General features: G+C 34.1%; 1 protein-coding gene across 1 annotated transcript; it reads left to right on the forward strand.

Moving 5' to 3' along the window:
• The first annotated feature begins 280 nt into the window (after positions 1–280).
• On the forward strand, positions 281–1,383 carry LOC121129684 (uncharacterized). Its single transcript, XM_040725408.2, has 2 exons — positions 281–585; positions 646–1,383. Exons 1-2 carry the CDS (start codon positions 303–305, stop codon positions 1,278–1,280), a joined length of 918 nt encoding a protein of 305 aa, XP_040581342.1. The 5' UTR covers positions 281–302; the 3' UTR covers positions 1,281–1,383.
• The last annotated feature ends 17,457 nt before the right edge of the window (positions 1,384–18,840 follow it).

An 18,840-nucleotide genomic window follows, 5' to 3' on the forward strand; every position in this document is an offset into this window, starting at 1 on the left:
TCTTTTTTAAATGAATGATTATTACAGCAATCTATATATTTTCTTTAAATTTTATTATAAAAAATATCTAAATAAAACACAAGTAATATTTATATATATGAATATAAATTATGTCTCGTTTTTTTTTTTTTAAAGTATGAGAAAAAAAGATGAGCCACAATAAAATGGTCGGAAGGAGGGCATCTAAAACAAGAACTACAAAAAAACCAGAAATGTAAAGTGTAAGGAGTATATAAGCAATGAAGAATTATTACTGACCATCACTTGAATTAGAGAAGTCTAATAAATCTATTCAAATAAGGATGAAGTCTTTCCAAGGAATTATATATTTAACATTTATGGGAGCTTGTTTTGGTGATAAGCTCTCAGCATATGGAGGATTTCCCTCTGAACCATTGAATCAATATTCATCTGGTGGCCTTGTGGGAGCTGGCTCTTCTTTCCTTCCTTTAGCTACTAGTCCCGTCATTGTTGATCCTATTGCTGCCCTTGAAGCGGCACTTCCTGGAATCCCCGGAGAAGACTACCCCATCTTAGCTGAAGTACCCGAGACTTCTTTCTCTTGTGAAGGACAAGTTGAAGGAGGTAAAGCAGAGCAAATATTAAAAAATAGAAATACAGGACATAAAATAATACTATTTTCAGGATACTATGCCGACCCTGACACCGAATGTCAAGCATTCCACGTCTGTGCTGCTGATGGAGAAGGTGGACTAGCCAAATACTCTTTCCTTTGCGGAAATGGTACCATTTTCAACCAAGAAGCTTTTATCTGTGATTGGTGGTTCAACTTTGACTGCTCTCAAGCTACTGCCTTGTACTCCAAAAATGAGGAAATTGCTGCTGAAAGATCTGCTGCTTCTGGTGCAGCTGGTGGATTAATTGGATCAGGCTCAGCTCCTAACAGTTATGGTGCTCCAGCTCCATCAGGCACTGGATACCCTGCTCCAGGACCTGGACCTGCTCCATCTGCTTATGGTTCCCCTGCTCCTTCTCCTAGACCTGCCCCTAGACCAGGTCCCGCTCCATCCGGTTATGGGTCCCCTGCTCCTGCTCCAAGACCTGCACCTGGACTTGCTCCATCATCTTATGGTTCCCCTGCTCCAAGACCAGCGCCAAGACCCGCCCCTAGACCAGCTTCTGCTCCAAGACCATCACCTGTTCCATCTGTTTATGGATCTCCTGCGGCAAGACCAGCACCTGCACCATTTGCTTATGGATCTCCAGCTAGAATTCCTTCTCCCATTCCTGTTCCTCAACAACCATTTTACCTTTCTTAAAAAGTCGATCTTTTGAAGGAATGTTTTTCATTCAATATCTAAATGTGTATATTTATAAATTTGTAATCTTTTGAAAAGGTTCTGTGAATAAAAAAAATAATAAACATAAAATTCTAATAATATATATGTCATTAATGTTTCATCTGATTTTAAAAAAAAAGAAAATACGTGTGAGGGATCGTACGTTTTAATTTCTTTATATTAAGTCAAATACTTAACAGTTATATAAAAAGAAATTATCAAATCTGAATTTTCAGAAATGCTGTATGATTCAAATTATACAATTTTGTTTGGCTTTTTTAAGATCTTTCCATTTATAAATACTGTTTTAACACTGCAATATGGTGGCTGTGGCTTAACTTTTATTTTTAAGGAGACTAAATATCAGTGAAGATTATCACAGGGTTTCAATTTATGGAATTATCTTTCTTACAGTTGTTAGGATCCCAAATTATCACTGGCATATGACTAATTGCCACGAATAAACTAAGTGCTTCGAATTTATAATTATCAAAGTCCAGAGACCTGGAATCATCACACAGTATTTATATTCTCACATGAGGGGAATATTATAAGTAATAATTGTTTGAAAAAAAGAGTTAACCACATTTTTTTCTTCATTTCATTCAAGAGGAAAACAAGCTTAGCGACATTTGTGATCAGTCAATGTGTCTAGAGTTCCATGAGATATAAGCACAAAAGATTACTAGATAGTAACTCCCTAGGCACAAGGAACTACTGGTCCAGGGCCTATAACAAAACTACGTTGTGACCAATCTAGCTACAACGTCAGTTGAAGAAATGCTTTGCCCTTTTTTTTCGAAATTTTCTTGCGGCTATATCCCTATTCTTTTTATCAATTGCCCGTTTTCATTGGGGAAGTATGAATATCTAATATTAAAATATTATTGAAAGAGAACCCAGGAATGAATCTTTCATAAGTACAGTGTGCTAGTTAAAGAGTGGACTTTTTGATAACAAACAAACAGAGTAAACTTTTGCAATAACGAAAGGATTACAACATTGAGGCTTTATCACAGACTTCTTTATTGGTCAATCTTTATATTTTTCAAATGATTTCCTTTGGCTCGTAGCATTACCTCCAAGCTAGGCCTAAGGGCGCTTCAGAATTTCTTGATGAAGGCATTTACCATGGCAGCAAACTGCTCTTCGTTAGAGGGTTGATGGCATCCAAATTTCGTTATGGGGTAGGACAGACTCAATTCTCGCCTACGCCTCAAATAGCATAGTACATATCGATTTTAGTAAAATTTTGTAAGAAGGTTATTTATGTCCACAGTACATTCCTAGGACTGGTACGGTATGGGGTTATATTTCAAATTTTGGTTTGGTACGTTTTTGCCCTCGGTGCAGTACGTATATATAATAACATATTAAATAACTTGATATGATTAAAAAAAACTTTGATCCTTTACTAAGCTTTATATATTATTAATAACATATACCGGGCCGTGCAGAATTATTTACCTATTTTTGTTCAGAACATATTGCGGACAATAATGACATTTCGAATGACTTGAGAAACAATTTATTCATACATTTTTAGAATAATAAAATAGTTTGTGATCAAATTTAATCAATGTAGCCACCATTTGACTCAATGACACTGGTCAGGCGACGTCTGAAGCTGCCACAGACTTGCTGGATGTAATCGGCGGCCATGGAGGCCTAGGCCTTGTTGACAGCAGCCTTTAAGGCATTTATGTTCTTGTGTCATTTTTTGGAGGCCTTGGTCTCCACGTGCGCCTAGATAGAGAAGTCTAGTGGGTTCAGATCTGGGCTCTGAGGGGGTCAGTAGTCCTTGGCCAAAAGTTCATGTTGTCCTTGAGCTACTCCTGAGCTTTCTTGAAAGCGTGGGCGGGTGCTCCTTCTTGTTGAAAACCCCAAGGAGAGTTTCCGACTATGGATTTGATCCACGGAAGGACCTTGGACGCCAGAATCTTCACATAATCCTCCGCTGTTAATCTGAGCCAGTGGGGAACTATACCGGCTTCATAGCCTTCCCGTTGGATCTCCAAACATCTCCAAAGCTCACAACACGGTCATTTTACCTCTTGAAAACAGGATCGACCGTAAAAGTTTTCTCATCTGAAAAAATGATGATACGTCGAGATGAGCTCTTGATATCATTCAAGATTTTCTTGGCACGCTCAAGTCTGACTTGTCGCTGACGTTCAGTTAGCAGAGGGCGATCAGTACAGACTTTCCTCCAGCACTTTTCAATGCCCTTGAAAAAGTTGATCTCAACGTTCCCATCTTTCTGGCCATGTCGGCAATGTACCTGCTGGGAGTCCTCTTGAACACTGCCTTTACTTGCCTTGTTGAGACAGTGGGCTTCCTGCCAGCCCCAGGGCAATGCTTGAGATCACCCCGATCCTCCAAGCGCTTGGAAACGCTGTAAATTGTCTTCAACGAGGCCCCAACCTGTTCTTTTATGTTGTTATGAGGCACTCCCGCTTGGAGGAGGGCTGCAATTTCGATCCTCTTTGTTTGCTGATTGGACATGGTCCCACGTGTAGAAGTTGTTACGCTCTCACAGGAAGGATTTTTGTTTATTTCAACAGTAAAAATACGAAACAATCAGATTGGTTGCCACAAAACCTCTTAAAAAGTATATTTACATCATCGGTAAATAATTTTGCCGGGCACGGTATATAATATTTTTATAAATATAAATATAATAATATGTATTTGTTCAAAAAAATTCATTCAAGCATTATCAACTAACAAATACATAGTTATTGATAGCAAATTTAATATGGAGTAGAATACATCTCCCTCTATTACTTATAACTCTGCAGTTTGGGACCACTTTGAATTTCCTTATAAATATGGCAAAATTGGGAAAAGGAGTAGATAATAGTATAACTATCAATAAGTATTGTTCCACAGGAATCGTTTATGCCAGTGGAAGTAAATTAAACATGTAAACTTTTTTGCAAAGACCAAACTAGCCAATTTTCGATATTTGCAGCATTTACACAATAACAAAACTTGAAAAACTCCATTGATTATTTAAAAAAACAAAACATTTTACTATTATACCGTACCGAACCGCGTACTGTAAAGGGTGTATCAAGATCAAACAACACGTATTTTCTTCTTCTTTTTTTAAACAGGACAACGAACAAAGTTAGAAATTATTTTGTTGAAACTTTGTGAGAACTTTATATGGGTATTATATAAAAATTTGGAGATGAGAAAACAGTTTGCAAGAAAGATACCGGTTTTTCTCACAATCGAGCAAAAACAGTGTGATGAAGAAATTACTGTTTAGTTAAGTTTCATAGCAAAACCTCTGAATTTTTGAAATTTGAGAGAAAATTCAATTATTTTTAAGTTTCTATTTTCTGTATGTTGTCTTTGTTGGGTTGGATACTTCTGGTGACGCCCTTGCATGTAAAAAAAAGATGTAAGTAGGGATGTGCCAGTCTTCATTTATTTGGTCAAGTCTAGTTCAGTATTTATACCGGTCCTATCAGTCCTCAGTCCTAAATAAGGACTGTCATAATAGTAGATGTAATTATGTTGGTATCTAACGAATGGTCCATTGAAATCTGAACAATTCAACCGTATATAATTTATTAATTAACAATAGAATTTCAACATGATTAATACTATAAATAGATGTGTGTCAGAATTCTCTTTATCATTAAAGTACCCGCCCTTAGCGGCAATTATGACTTCCAGGAGGCAGCAGAAGGCATGACACCTACTACAGATGTAGTCTTCTGTCATGGTGTACCAGTGCTGGTTGACAGTGGATTTGAGGGGCTGGGTGTTGGGATGACAGACACTGCAGGCCTTCCCCTCAACATGCTTCCAAAATGTCTAGTCGAGGTGGTTGTTTTCAGTGATGTAGGGCGGCCAAAAATATCAAAAAAAGTGCTAAAAGAACTCAAAGACTCGTTCAGAAGAGTTTTGCAACGGAGAAGATGGTTTTCTTTCATTCCTGGTGTCATAGTTGACCTCTTCCCCTCACAAGGCTTTTTCCAACCACTTTTTTGATAGTTCTCTGGACAGTCTGGTGAGAACCACTGAGATCTCTTGCATGGGCACTCCATGGACTTGAGGAGCTCGGGCACTTTTCTGGGTCCAGTTTGGCCTTTTTGGCAAACCCTTTCTTCCTATACAACGGTTTGGGCTAGTTGATGGCGTAGACGGTGGTCATGGAGACGCCCAACTTTCCGAATGGAAATTCTTCGATCACGCTCAAGTGTCACTTTCTCGACTAGTACGTAAGCTATAGAGTTCATATTTGTTTTCTTTATAACTATTGTATATATTTTAATGTATCAAATGATGAATTAATTTCAATCACTCAACCTTCATAAATTATTGAATTAGTAGGTGCTTAGATTTCAATGGATCACTCGATATAGTAGTATTAAATATTTTCATAAATATGATAAGCTATAGCATAATATAATAACCTAACGTTTCTACAAATAAATAATAAAGTTTAAAAAAACAAAAACTTATCTGGCATTTTGAACCCTAAAAACAAACAATCTCAAACTAAATAAATATTTTATTTGATGTTTGAGTAGTTCATTGTTCGGTTTTACAAAGTAGTAATTGAAATATATGGAACTTTTTTAATATATATTTTTAAATTGAAAATTATGTAACAAAATAACATCTAGGATGATTGCGATGAAGATAAGGGGACCAGATTTCTGAAAGGAAAATCCAGGACAATTTCCATATGGCGGTAAAAACAAGCAAACAAATGGATGACATCATCAACAATCCTACCCCTGAGGAAGACAAAAATATCAAAATAAATTAGGGTGGATTTTTTGGTCAGAAGTTTTTTACTCATAACAGAATACTGAACTTTTCATTTTACGACACAAAATCTGGCAATCAAAAATAAGATTGACCTTACTGTGATATACGTATACATTCCCTTCCACCTCAGGTGTTTGGATAGAATGAGTGTTCAAGATACTCGTAACAGGAGTATCTCCGGCGATGCGTAAAAGGACTAAAATACTAACTGGTGTTTTAGTTTGCACACATTTTCCCCATTCAGTGTCAAAATTAGAGACATTTTTCGTGACAAGTCAGCCAAATAGAGCACTTTTTCCAGATAAAAAGGACTTTTGGTCAACTTTGCTTAAGGGGTCAGGCCAATTGTTATTATTTACTCATCACTATTATGCGTATTTTGAGAGGTTAAAAGTCATTATTTTACAATTTGTCTATGATAAATGTTGTACAACACATAATTAACTGTCGATTGCTAAGAAAAACATTGTCCTAGTCGCCACCATGAGCACACAGTAAGAGAAGAGGATTAAGATAGCAGTGCTCCTCCTCGCGGAATTGTCTCAGAAGGTCATCCGGGACCAGACTCGTCGAAGAAGACGATTTACAATGTCCCACGCATGGAAAGCATGGAAGATAAGTGAATAATATCTGTTGGCCCGGTATATATTGTCAGTGTAGTTCTAACAACTGGCGTAGTTAAGTTTTCAGATCAACGACGTACAATTACTAGTGTTGAATTTTGGTCTGATAATCCTAGACATGTCTGAGATCGTAATGGTTTTATTGGTGATGTCGTGTCTGAGTTGATTAAGAGCCTTTTTTTTTGACCGTAATAAAACCTCATTTTCCTTCACTCTTTCTATATATATATATATACTTCTCTCTGTTTCTCCCCTCTTCTTTTCTACCTCTGTCTTTTCCTTTACATTAATTCCTTGTTTCTATTCCCCTCTATTCAGCCCTGAAACGCAGGCACTCTATGCTAGTATATATAATCCCCCCCCCTCCCACAAATGATTAAATCTACCAACGCCCATGGTATAAGTGGACCAAACTAATTCGTGAAAATGTTACACAAATCACATTTTTGTAGAACTCAAATAGGTTTATACAGTGTATGACAAAACCAATTCGGGACTTTTATCTATCTACTTTAAATTAACATAAAATGGTCATTTTTTTAAGATGCATTCAAAAAACAAAAAAGAGAACCATATACAATCATTGATAACATATCGTACTCAAGTAGCCTCTGTTAGCTTCACGGCCTCGATTCAGGTTCTGAACCGTATACAGGTCCTGGAAACTAGAGCTTAATCTAAATTTTGCCATGGAGTCGATCAGGGACTTCTTGGTAGTGTAAGGACCTCTATAGACCTGTGACTCAAGGTAGCTCCAGACAAAATAATCCATAAGATTCAAGTAGAGGGAGCTAGGAGGTCAAATATCAAGCATCTTCTTATATGTGATCATTCCCCTGGGATCCTTGGTCTCCACCAGGGCCTTCCTCAACTCTGCAACTCTTCTTGTGTCGATCTTTTTCATCTTAGAGACCTCAGCATTGCTGATATTTAGATCGTTGTTCACAAAAACCATCACAACAGTGCACCTTTGTACTGCTTCTAAAATTGTAATAAGCTTGAAATCTTCTGATGTCTTCAGTGTTTTGGCTACTAAGTGAAACGTTTATATGAATATTTCACCACCAAATAAAAAAATTATACAATTTCATTATCATATATGCTGGACAGATTTGGGCATCTAAAACGCTGGATTTCGTTGTTAACCCCGGTATAAAGAGAATGTTGCTCAAAATTGTGAGCATTGGCATAATAACGTTACATAAAGTTAAATTCGTGGCATAAACCAAAAACAAAATTGGTATATAAAAGAGGGGATCAAATTTTTCCCTACTTTAAACCTTGATAACTTGAAGACGACATTATCAAATAAAAAACCGGTTACCAAATAGGAAAGCTATTCTCGTCAGCTGACAATACGTAGTTCAGTTAGCATCATGCCGTCATCATAAGAGGAGATAAAGAGCTATAAGTGGAACGAAGAGCTTTCGAGGTCCGCCGTAGTCATGGCATTGGTTAATAATGGAGGTGAAATCTCCAATTCAACGATTGCTTCAACCTTAGGAGTGAATTTACGGACTGTTCAGCGTAACCGTATGAAGCTAGAGGACACCTGGGATGTTGATGCCACCATAAAGAGGGAACCCAAGGCGGAGGGCGCCGACAGGAAGTTCAGGGACACCGACTATGTCGACAAGGTGAAGAAGATGGTTGAGGATGACCCTACCAGGTCCATGAAGGATATGGCGAGGGATCTGGGCTGCCATGAGATGTGGCAACAGGACTCAGCACCCTGCCATGTGTCTAAAATCTCCATCCAGTGGTTAACCGAGAACTGTTATGACGTCGTAACCAAGGATTTGTGGCCTCCTAACTCTCCCGACCTTAATCCTTTGGACTATTTTGTGTGGGGCTATGTCGAGAGACATACCAACAGACATCCCCATAGCACCAAGGCCAGCCTGATGGACTCCATCAAGGAGGTATTCGGCAACATGGACAATGAGATGGTCAGAAGAGCCTGCGGCCGGTTCAGAGGCCGTATTGAGGCTGTTATTCATGCCAACGGTGATTATATGGAATGAATGGCTACTCTATACCTATATGCTCGTCATAGTTTTGATTTTTAATAAAAAAGTTAAAAAATGTATATTTTGTGTTGTTTTTTGTAGAAAAATATTTTGTCGACAATTTGATCCCCACTCCGTGTCTATATATTGAAAATGTTTAAATTTCGATCCATCGTCTAAGATCGAGGTGGGAACTAAAATATGGGTCTAGATCGATCTATAAATAAACACAGGGGGATCGGTGTAAGACCGATTCTCAACACTTATAATGACCTTCTGCAGACACCCCTGACATCACCATTATATAATTTGCCCCCTCCCTTGCCACCTCCAAACAAAAGTGTATTAGTGTATTCTATAAAAAAGTCATCAAATGACAGGAACATTTGCAGGCGGCGGGGTGTAGGTACTGTAGCCTCCCCCACCCCCTTTAGCCCTCCAGAAAAAATAAAAAATAAGGAATTATTTTTTTTATTTGAAAATTTAATATTTAAATTTTTTATTCAAAAAAATTAATATTTGAAATTTAATTTTTCCAAGTTTTTTCCCGGAAAAAAGTTAATTTTCTGTTACTATCTATGATTTTTTAATTTTTTGTGAAAAGCCGTTGAATTTAGATTTTTTTTTTTTTTTTTTTTGATAATAGCAATGGATTTTTGAAATTTATTTCTTAAAATTTAACTTTTTGCGAATAGCTGTTGTATTTATAAAATTTTATTCGAAAAAATTAGAATTCTGCGTATGCCCCTGAAATACAGATCTAGCTGCTTCGCCCCAACTCAAAAAATAATCTAGCAGATGTCTCTGTAAGTGTATGTAAACTGACCTGAAGGAAATTTTTTTCTTTTTTAGTTGAAAATGTATCGAAAAGCAAGGTAACATCCTTTGCGTACTGGAATTGGTTCGCAAATATTGTTCTCGTGACATCACTAAAATAATACAGTTTGAGAAACCCTGAGTTAATATGATTATTATTCATTATACTGAGAGGAAATAAAGGAAGGGTATCAATCAAAATGGACGATAACATTTTTATTGGTTTTTAAAATAACGAAATGAAATATTGGATAGCGATAAAATATATATAAGCATTAAACATGCATACCTTGAAGCACTAGACAATAACAAAAATACATCGTATGTCCATTGTATATACACACTTACTATTTTCAAAGAATGCTTCCTTTATTATTATGACGCTCAAGGGGATTAAAACTATATATTATTTATTGCATAAAAATAATTGACCATTAGGAAGGTTTGTTTTTCAACTGTTCGATGGCAGCAAGTACGGAAAAGTTGTCAAGAGATATATAAAAACCTATGCGAAATTATATTCTTCTACGATGTTTCCCTTATGTCTCACATCTCGATAAAAGTTTGAAAAAAATCAAATATACTATTTAGTTAATGAATATTAAAATTATGAGCTATTCGATAGACATTTCTCTAGTCGATAAATAGTATTAATAAAGTTAGTTGCTAAAGGCACATTATTGAGCTAAAAAATAGAGAAGCGTAAAACAATTTTGATTATCCACGTATAACACTCATCTTTTTTTAACATTTTCATAAAGTAAAGGTAAAAAAATTATTTCAAAACTTCCTTACGTTATTCCATCTTGTTGTTTTTGAGAGCTCAAAACGTGCAGTAGCACTGAATTACAATTGTATTCCTCTAATTTATAACTACGAGGTTTCATTACGCAACCACATGACAGTTGAAACAAAAATAAGCAAGTTTTATTTTTTTCCTGTGTCTCTAGATTTGAAAATGTTGGAGCAACAGTTAAAAACGCCTGTGTCATTTCGTTAACGCCAGTTTCTGTGGTATTAAGGCTGCAAAAGCAATTTGATTCTCCATCCAGACTTCCTACAAAATCAAGAAGTCCATTACAGTCCTATACAGTCAAGAAGAAACAAAACTTCTGCTGAACTCTGACCTACTTTCAGCCCTAACCTTAACCATCTCTAATTGGCAGTTTGGGGTTTTGGAGAAGCATGTCTGCCGCACCTTCCATCAAAATTTGAATTCGCTGCTAGCTATCATCATGACACCGTGGTAAGACATGAACACGGCCTTCATCGGCATGTGCTGTCAATCTGTTCCACAGCGTTTCGATGATGTTATTGCGTGTGAAGGAGGACATGATGAATCAAAAATTTGACTAAATATATTGTTATTCAAATCAAAAATTGGTTTTTTTATAATTTTTTCTTGATTCCATAAAAATCATTTATGTTATTTTCTTATATGACAACTTTTCTGTATAACCGTAATCAAAATTCGAACAAGGTTGAAAACAAACCACCCTATTTTTAGTGCTAAAATTAAGCCATTTGATATGTCTGCAATGTTGTATCAACACTGCATTAGCAAATTGTACATGCTGCAACCAAAAAATGAGATAAAGTATTTAAAGCGTACTTGTGATGAGTAGAATACAATAATTAAATATTAATAGGATGGTCGATAAATTAATATGTTATTGTAATTTTTTGATTTTTTTAATAAAAATTACTAATTGATAGGGGTTCAGTTTTTAAGGCATATAATGAACTCACCAAACACTAATTTTTTCCTAATTCATCTCTCTTGTACATAATGTCTCATCTTTTGTTTTTTATTGAAGTTCCCTATCTTATATCAATATTTTTTATACTGATAATCAATAGCTTTGTAACATCATTTTTAACAGTCATGTTGTCAAACTAGTAGTAGTATCCGACATTACCCCGAGTAATTCGGCGTCGAATAACAAACAAAATTTGATCTAGTAACACAGAAGATAACTCCCCAAGAATTCTTTAGCGTTACTTTCTGTTTTTCATGAGCCCCACTCACACGTTACTAATCAATACTTAGTTGTTCTCTCCTCTCAAGAATGGAATACTAATAATAACAGTTTAAGATTTTTTAATATGATATCATGAGCCAGATAGTACTTTAGTCTCGGGAGCACTCACTGACTCTGCATGACCAACACGCTCTCGTTGCTACACCACATTAATTATTTTCTATTTTAAATTTGTAGTTCACTCTTCTTTTCTATTTTTAATGAGATCTTTACATATACCATAAGTCCACCTCTGACATACAGATATAAAAACATACAGACTTAGCTTTATTAATATATGTAGATAACTCAAAACTTGCAAAAAAACCAGTACAGCAATGAAAAAAACGGAGTTCACTGTTTAAATATTCTAAGACTAAAAGTTATACAATGTTATTATTCATAATCTGGGCAGATTATCTGTTTCCCTGAGGTGATAAGAAAAAATAACTAGTTAACAACCCCTGGTAGAGCTTTTAATTGATTTTATATATTAGTATCCCAATGGTCTGAATTTGAAGATATAAAAAATAAGGACCCCCAATAATTTTTTTTTAAATTTTCGCGTAACTGACTAATTACCCGCAGTGTACCAATTTTAGTGTGTAATATTTGGGTCCTAGAAATTATGGGTATAAGGCAGAGGGTACGGATTAAAGATAAGACGGTTCTACTTATTCTCCAATCCGGATCGGTTTGGATCTTTATGCATGGACGTAAATATGAGTTTTGAGACAATCAATTCCTTCAAAATGAAGGAAAAGTTGTATTATAGAACCGTTTAAATTGTTTCGATTTTTCCAGATCCGAAACCAAATTTGGAAGGATACTTCTCTCAAATTTTATGATCCTTTTATTTAGAGTTTGTAAATTAATAAAATATGACTTTTAATGGTGCCGAAACCATGAATTACTCAATTTTATTAATATTAGAAAATAATTGTTAGATAAATAATATTATTATAACTAAACATTCCAAAACAATTTTAAAAATGTCATTACCTTTATTGTATATTGTAACCCTTCCTCCGAAAAAAAACAGAAAAGGGCCCAAATCAAATAATAGTTTGTCAATTCTTCCAACTATGGAATTGCAATACCAATAGTTGAAATAATTAATTAAATAGGGCCTTTGTCACAGGGGGAATAATTGTTAAACTAATACTTATTTAAGTGAATACTATTTACTTCTTTACTTTATTATGGTGTTTTTGAAAAAGTTGAAAATGAATATTGGCTAGATAAGAAAACTTGATGTAGTCTTCCTAAATTACTAAAGATACGACCGTAGAAAGAGTTTTCAATAATGACTACTTTATTAAGGGTACATGCATACCCTATCTAAATATATTTCTAAGGGAATAAATGATGAAATAGGTACATACTCATAGAATACTAGAAAGAATTATGCGTAAAAAGTACATGAATCAAAAGATTACCTACGTCAACTTAATAAAAGTAAATAAAATAAGAATGGCACATATAGGACGTCAAAAACCAATTCCATCATCCTCATCAAACCCCCAAAAAAAGACAACTCAAATTGTTTAACTGTATAATTGTGATGGATATTATCGAAGTATGATTAAAAATTTAATAAAAATGATGTCAAATTTCCATAGCAAGTCTTCCATAGTGTAAGATAAAATTTATACACATTTCCATTTCTATAAAATATAACACGTATATTAGAGGTAGTTTAATTTTTTTAAAAGTTTAATTATTCTGAAATGCATTGGACCTACAATTTCAATATAACATACTTTTCGTAAGATTAATTCTAACATATTTTAAAATATAATATTAGGCATATTAATAATAGTATAAGTGTTGTCAAAGGATTACGAAAAAACTTGTAGGAAATGATAATCTTCTTGTCTTGGACGAAACTAAAATCAATGAATACAGTATTGATTAGTCCTCTGTATGGTCATTGTTAGGTTGTCCTTATATAATATTTGAAATATGCTAAGAAGGCTGACAATATAAGAATTGAAGTCAAAAGTCTTCAGAGCTTTTTTAGCTCAGATTTTTGTGGCAGTAAACTAAAGGTATTCATTGTCAATGGCACAGCTTATTTCATAAAATGAGTCAAAAACCGTACCCGATTCAAAATTAATGTGCATTGTTATAGTAAAAAATATTATAAAATAATATTGTCTATGTAAAACATCATCCTGATAAATTATGATTATTTTAATGACTACTTCGAGGCCGGTCTTATTCTTTTTCTACACCCGGTGTCATAAAAACTTATGACACATATTATTATTATCTGAATGTATGTTATGTCAGTGAAGATGATTAATAAGCTCTTCTTTTACAATGATGCTACAAAAAGTAATTGACATGCTATAAACCAGTTTTATTTGATACAATTTCTTTTTAAATTTACTTCCTTGTTAACTACTAAGAAGGACATATATTTTTACGTAAATTTTGTATGCCTATATTTTCAAATATAATACGTATATAGTTAGTTAATAACTATTTCATAAATATAACTAAAAGAAAAAGACGGCTCTAGGTATTATCGCCTTAAAGCCATTTTGCCACAAGGATATTTTGAAATATTAATAAAGCAAAGTTTGTCTTTCTGTCTGTCTGAAATATCTGAATATGCTGGATTCTGATTTATTTTATTAAATAAAATCACTTCCAGCCTCAAATTACAGTCTCAATACGAGGCGAGCAGGCCTTCGCCAATTGGTCCCTTGGCAATCTTTGAATTCCTTCTTCATCTGATTGAATAGTTCGTCTTTGGTGTTGCAGGGGGATTGGTTGGTGTGTCGTTTGATCGTGACCCACACACACACAAATCAGTTGTATTAAGATCCGGCTAGTTTGAAGGCCAAAAGTCCGGTGAGATGAAGTCGTCTAAATTATCTTAGAGCCATTTGATACTTTTTTTCTAGGTGTGGCTGGGAACTGAGTCCTACTGCCACACGTAAGACCTTCCAATGACAACCATATCCATCTAGGAGTTCACCTTGGTCTCTAGTACATCCAAGTTGGCATCATTGTCGACTCTGAGTCCTTTGGGGAACATATGAAAAGGCATGACGTGTCCTTCGGAGCTTACCACCCCAAACATCTTAGCCCACATTGCTATTATCTCAAAATTACCTTTAATAGCCTCAAGTTTCATCTCAATTTTGCAAACGAACGTCTCACTGAGTCCCAGAGTTCGATCAATTGTTATGTTGTCACCCTTGGTGCAGATTTTAATGAGGGCTCTGTGTCTTTTCCAAATAATTAAGAAAAAAATTCGCTAATTGATTCCATTTTATTTTTCAAATACTGCAGGTTTGAACAAGCTATTTAACAAAATAATATCATTGCCCGCGTTTGCCCAAAAGAGCCCGCCAAAGTGGATGCATAGATAGCTTCTACACCGTGTATTTCAAGGATACTGCTTCTACATATTTTTGTTATCATTGATCGCTCACGTATACCACAATTCATGTGTATATTTAGATTATGATAAGATTTGAATTAAATATAAACACTGGTATATGAATATTGTTTGTTTTTATTGGTGAGCGCTCTGAAGATTAAATTACTCATCAGTCATCAAAAAAAAAAAAAAAAAAAAAAATTAAACTCTTATTAATATTCTTGAGGCTAGAATATATATGAATTGATATAAGTATTGAGTAGTTACGTGTGACTGTACTAATGAAAAGGGAGAGTAACACTGAAGATTTCTTGGGGAGTTATCTTCTATATTATTAAACAAAATTTGTCATTTACCCGACGCCTAATTACTCCGAGCAATGCCCTGTACTACAGCTAGTATATAAATAAATGGAATTTATACGTCGTTATTTATATTCTTTGTTGACATTGATATTCTCTTTGAATTTTTAAACCAAAATATGTAATGTTTATTACTTAAAAAAATTGAATGGTTATTATGAGGAAAAAACAGCGATTTTCACTTTGTTATGTTACAGAATATACTAGAAGAAGAGACAGTGGCTGCAGGGTAGTCACTGAACTTTTCAACAAACTGGACGTAGCTTTTTAAAACCCAAGGTTTAGAAAGAAAAAGAAAATGACACTTGAACGTGGTTGTCAAATTTTCATTCGTGTACTGCAAGCAGTTGGGCGTCTCCAGGACCACTGTCGATGCCGTCAGCAAGTCCGAAACGTTGTAGAGGAAGAAGGGCTCTGTCCAAAAGGCAAAACTAGGAGTTAAAAAATACAGCGCAGGCCTATCCCCTCAAGTCCATGACGGTTCATACATGATACCCCAGAGCTTCAGGCGAGACTGTCCGGAGAGCTATCAAAAAAGTTGGTGGAAAGATCCTTGTGAGGGTGGAGAGGCCACGTTTGATTGCAACAATGAAAGACACCCATTTTTTCGGTCTTTTGAGTTATTTTGAACTCTTTTTTGACCATTTGACCTCCTAAAGCAAAGATGCCAACCCCTTCGACTAAACCTTTTTTGTACATGTTGAGGGAAAGGCCTGCAGTGTCTTTCATTCCAACACCGATGACCTCAAAGTTACTGTAAGGCAGCACTGGGACACCATGGCAGAGCACTACATCTGCAGTGGGTGACAAGCCTTCTGCCACCCCCTGGAAGCCAACTTTGCTGCTATGGGCGGCTATATTAATGATTAAGAGAGCTCAGACACACATCTATTTATAGTATTAGTTTTGTTGAAATCCTATTGTTAATTAATAAATTATATTCATTGAAGTTTTTTTTGTTTCTTGATTCTAGTGATTAATAACGATTGATTATTAAGCAGAGCACTTCAATTCAGTCTCAATGGTCTGGAGGAAAACAGTGATGAAATTAGTAAGCCAACAGTATTAACACTATTCATTTACGGCATATTAGACTTTCTTTGATAATTCTCATTAGTTATTTTAGATCTTCATTATTGATCTTCTTAATACTCATTTTTGTGTTAGTAAGGTAATGCCGTATAGAATAACCACGCGATGGAACTGTTTTTGTAGATGTTCCTCCAAGCACTAATCAAGATAAATAAAGATACTACGTTCGATATAGAGAATATGTTGTTGTTTTTCGGGGTTTTTTCACTGACTTTATTCATTTAAAGAAGTTAAATAAAGAAAAATATATATGCATAAACATTCTTAATAAAAGTTAATTCTCTTAAAAAAAGTCAAACATCTTGAAATAACTTGCTTTATATAGGTTATTTATCATTTTATTCTCAGCAAAACGTTCCCTCTAAAAAAATGACAATAAGTTAAAAAACAGAACAAAGCCATCAAATAAAATAAGTAGTATTTATATAACATTTTTAAAAAAGGATATATAAACGACCATAATTATTCTATAGATCCGGAGTAGCTTTGAACTTAAAATTCTTGCACCGATTAACAAACAATTATAATTAAGATTATTCCAAAAAATGGGTAGTTATAAATGTATATTATGTCTCGGCATATTTCCACGAAGAACGTTCTTTGCATCTTACCAGAGAAGGGAGAATATCGGGCTACGGCTGTTATCACAATATCTCTGATTTATTCGACTCCGAAGACTCCACTACTACCAACTTCTCTACAATCGTGCTCTAACAGCTTGATCAGGCAAACTCCATGGCTGATGTTGTTTATGAGTACATTGAATTGCTAAAGATAGACCAAATAAAATGTATGATGTTATAAATTTTTGTGTAAGTCCAGCTATGTTCAAAGTGATACATTTTTTTCAAAATTTGGAATACTGGCCAACTTTTTTTATGAGTAGGATTATGTATTAAGCTGAAACATAAGCTTTTGAAAATCCGGAAAGTCTCTCAGATTTTTTTATGATCCATCCCAAAGCCAGTTTGGATCTTTTTGGATAATACATGTTTACTTATACCCTTCCCCCATACTTCAGATTTGTTTCCAAGATCCGTCCTATCTATAGAAGTGATGGGACCATTCCAAAAAAAAGCCTTGTACCAATTTCGATATGATCCGATAAAAATTAGTGATGCCAATTCGGACTCTTTAATATTTTAAATATTAGTAAAAAAATACCATTTTGCTACCAGGACATGTGAACAAGGGATTCTATTTTAGGGGCTAGGTCTTTGAAAAAGAAAAAATTAAAATTTTAAGTAAAAAGTATCATAAATTATATTTTTTGAAAAAAATTTCAACTATACAGATTGATATTTAATTAATTTATTTTTTAAACCATAATTATTCAGAATAAATTTCAGAAATCTGCAGCTGTTCACAGAAGACAAATTGTTTTGAAGGAAAATTTTAAAAATCTACAGTTATTCACAAAAAAAAAAATATTTTTAAAAAATTTCAAAAGTTAAATTTTTAACATAAAACAAAATTCAAATATTAAATTTTTAGGAGCAAAATTTCAAAAATACATAATTATTCAAAGAAAATTAAATTTTTAGGAATAAAATTTGAAAATTTAAATTTTTTTGAAAAAAAATTCAATTATTAAATTTTCTGAAAAAATAATCCTTCATTGGGGGCGGGGCGGGGGTATTTGTTTCATAACTTAGAAAAGTAATGGATAATTTAATACCAATAATAAATCAAAATCCCGATTCCAGAAATAAAATCCGATTCCCGATTCCGATTAATCGGCCCACCACATATCTCTACTACGGATATTACCTGTATAATTTGCAACTATCCCAGTCTCCACAACGGAAAAATCTTCATTGCAACTATGTACCTAATAAATATTGTATGTAATAGAATAAAATAATAAATAATATAACTGGATTTGCAAAACTTATTTCTAATTGTAAAAGCATAAAAAATAATTATTTTTGGAGTTTATTTTGTAAATACTCAACTTTTTGGATTCATTTTTTTCCTCGTCAATGATATACTAACATAAAAAAAATAATTGTCTCACAAATTCAATGCATTTATGCTTCAATAATTGAAAATATAGGCTTTAATTTGAAAGAATAAAGCAAATTTGTTTATCTTTACAAAATCAAGTCCAAAAGTGGTCAAATAATAAATTATGCATGGTATTTTTTTTCTTTTTGGAAAAAAGGAGTTGTATAGAGTTGTAATGGATAATAGATGTAATCAATCAATTCCTTCATCCTTCATGAAGGAAAAGTTGTATTATAGAACCGTTTATATATTGTCAGTGGGGTTTTAAATGTATATATCGCAAATATCCATTTGCTTGATTTTTTTAAATTACGATATCTCGGGAAATATCTGCATCTTGTATAATGTGATGTTTGGAATTACAAGGGCAAAAATTGTATGTCAATTATACAATTCTTTAAAAAAATTCATATATTTA

The sequence above is a fragment of the Lepeophtheirus salmonis genome, chromosome 14 (assembly GCF_016086655.4).
Source record: "Lepeophtheirus salmonis chromosome 14, UVic_Lsal_1.4, whole genome shotgun sequence".
NCBI classification, from domain to species: Eukaryota; Metazoa; Arthropoda; class Copepoda; order Siphonostomatoida; family Caligidae; genus Lepeophtheirus; species Lepeophtheirus salmonis.

Bases quoted from the DNA above. Each gene is read 5' to 3' on its own strand.
- LOC121129684 (XM_040725408.2), top strand. From the start codon at position 303: ATGAAGTCTTTCCAAGGAATTATATATTTAACATTTATGGGAGCTTGT. The intron at 586-645 runs GTAAAGCAGAGC...TACTATTTTCAG, and splicing joins TGAAGGACAAGTTGAAGGAG to GATACTATGCCGACCCTGAC.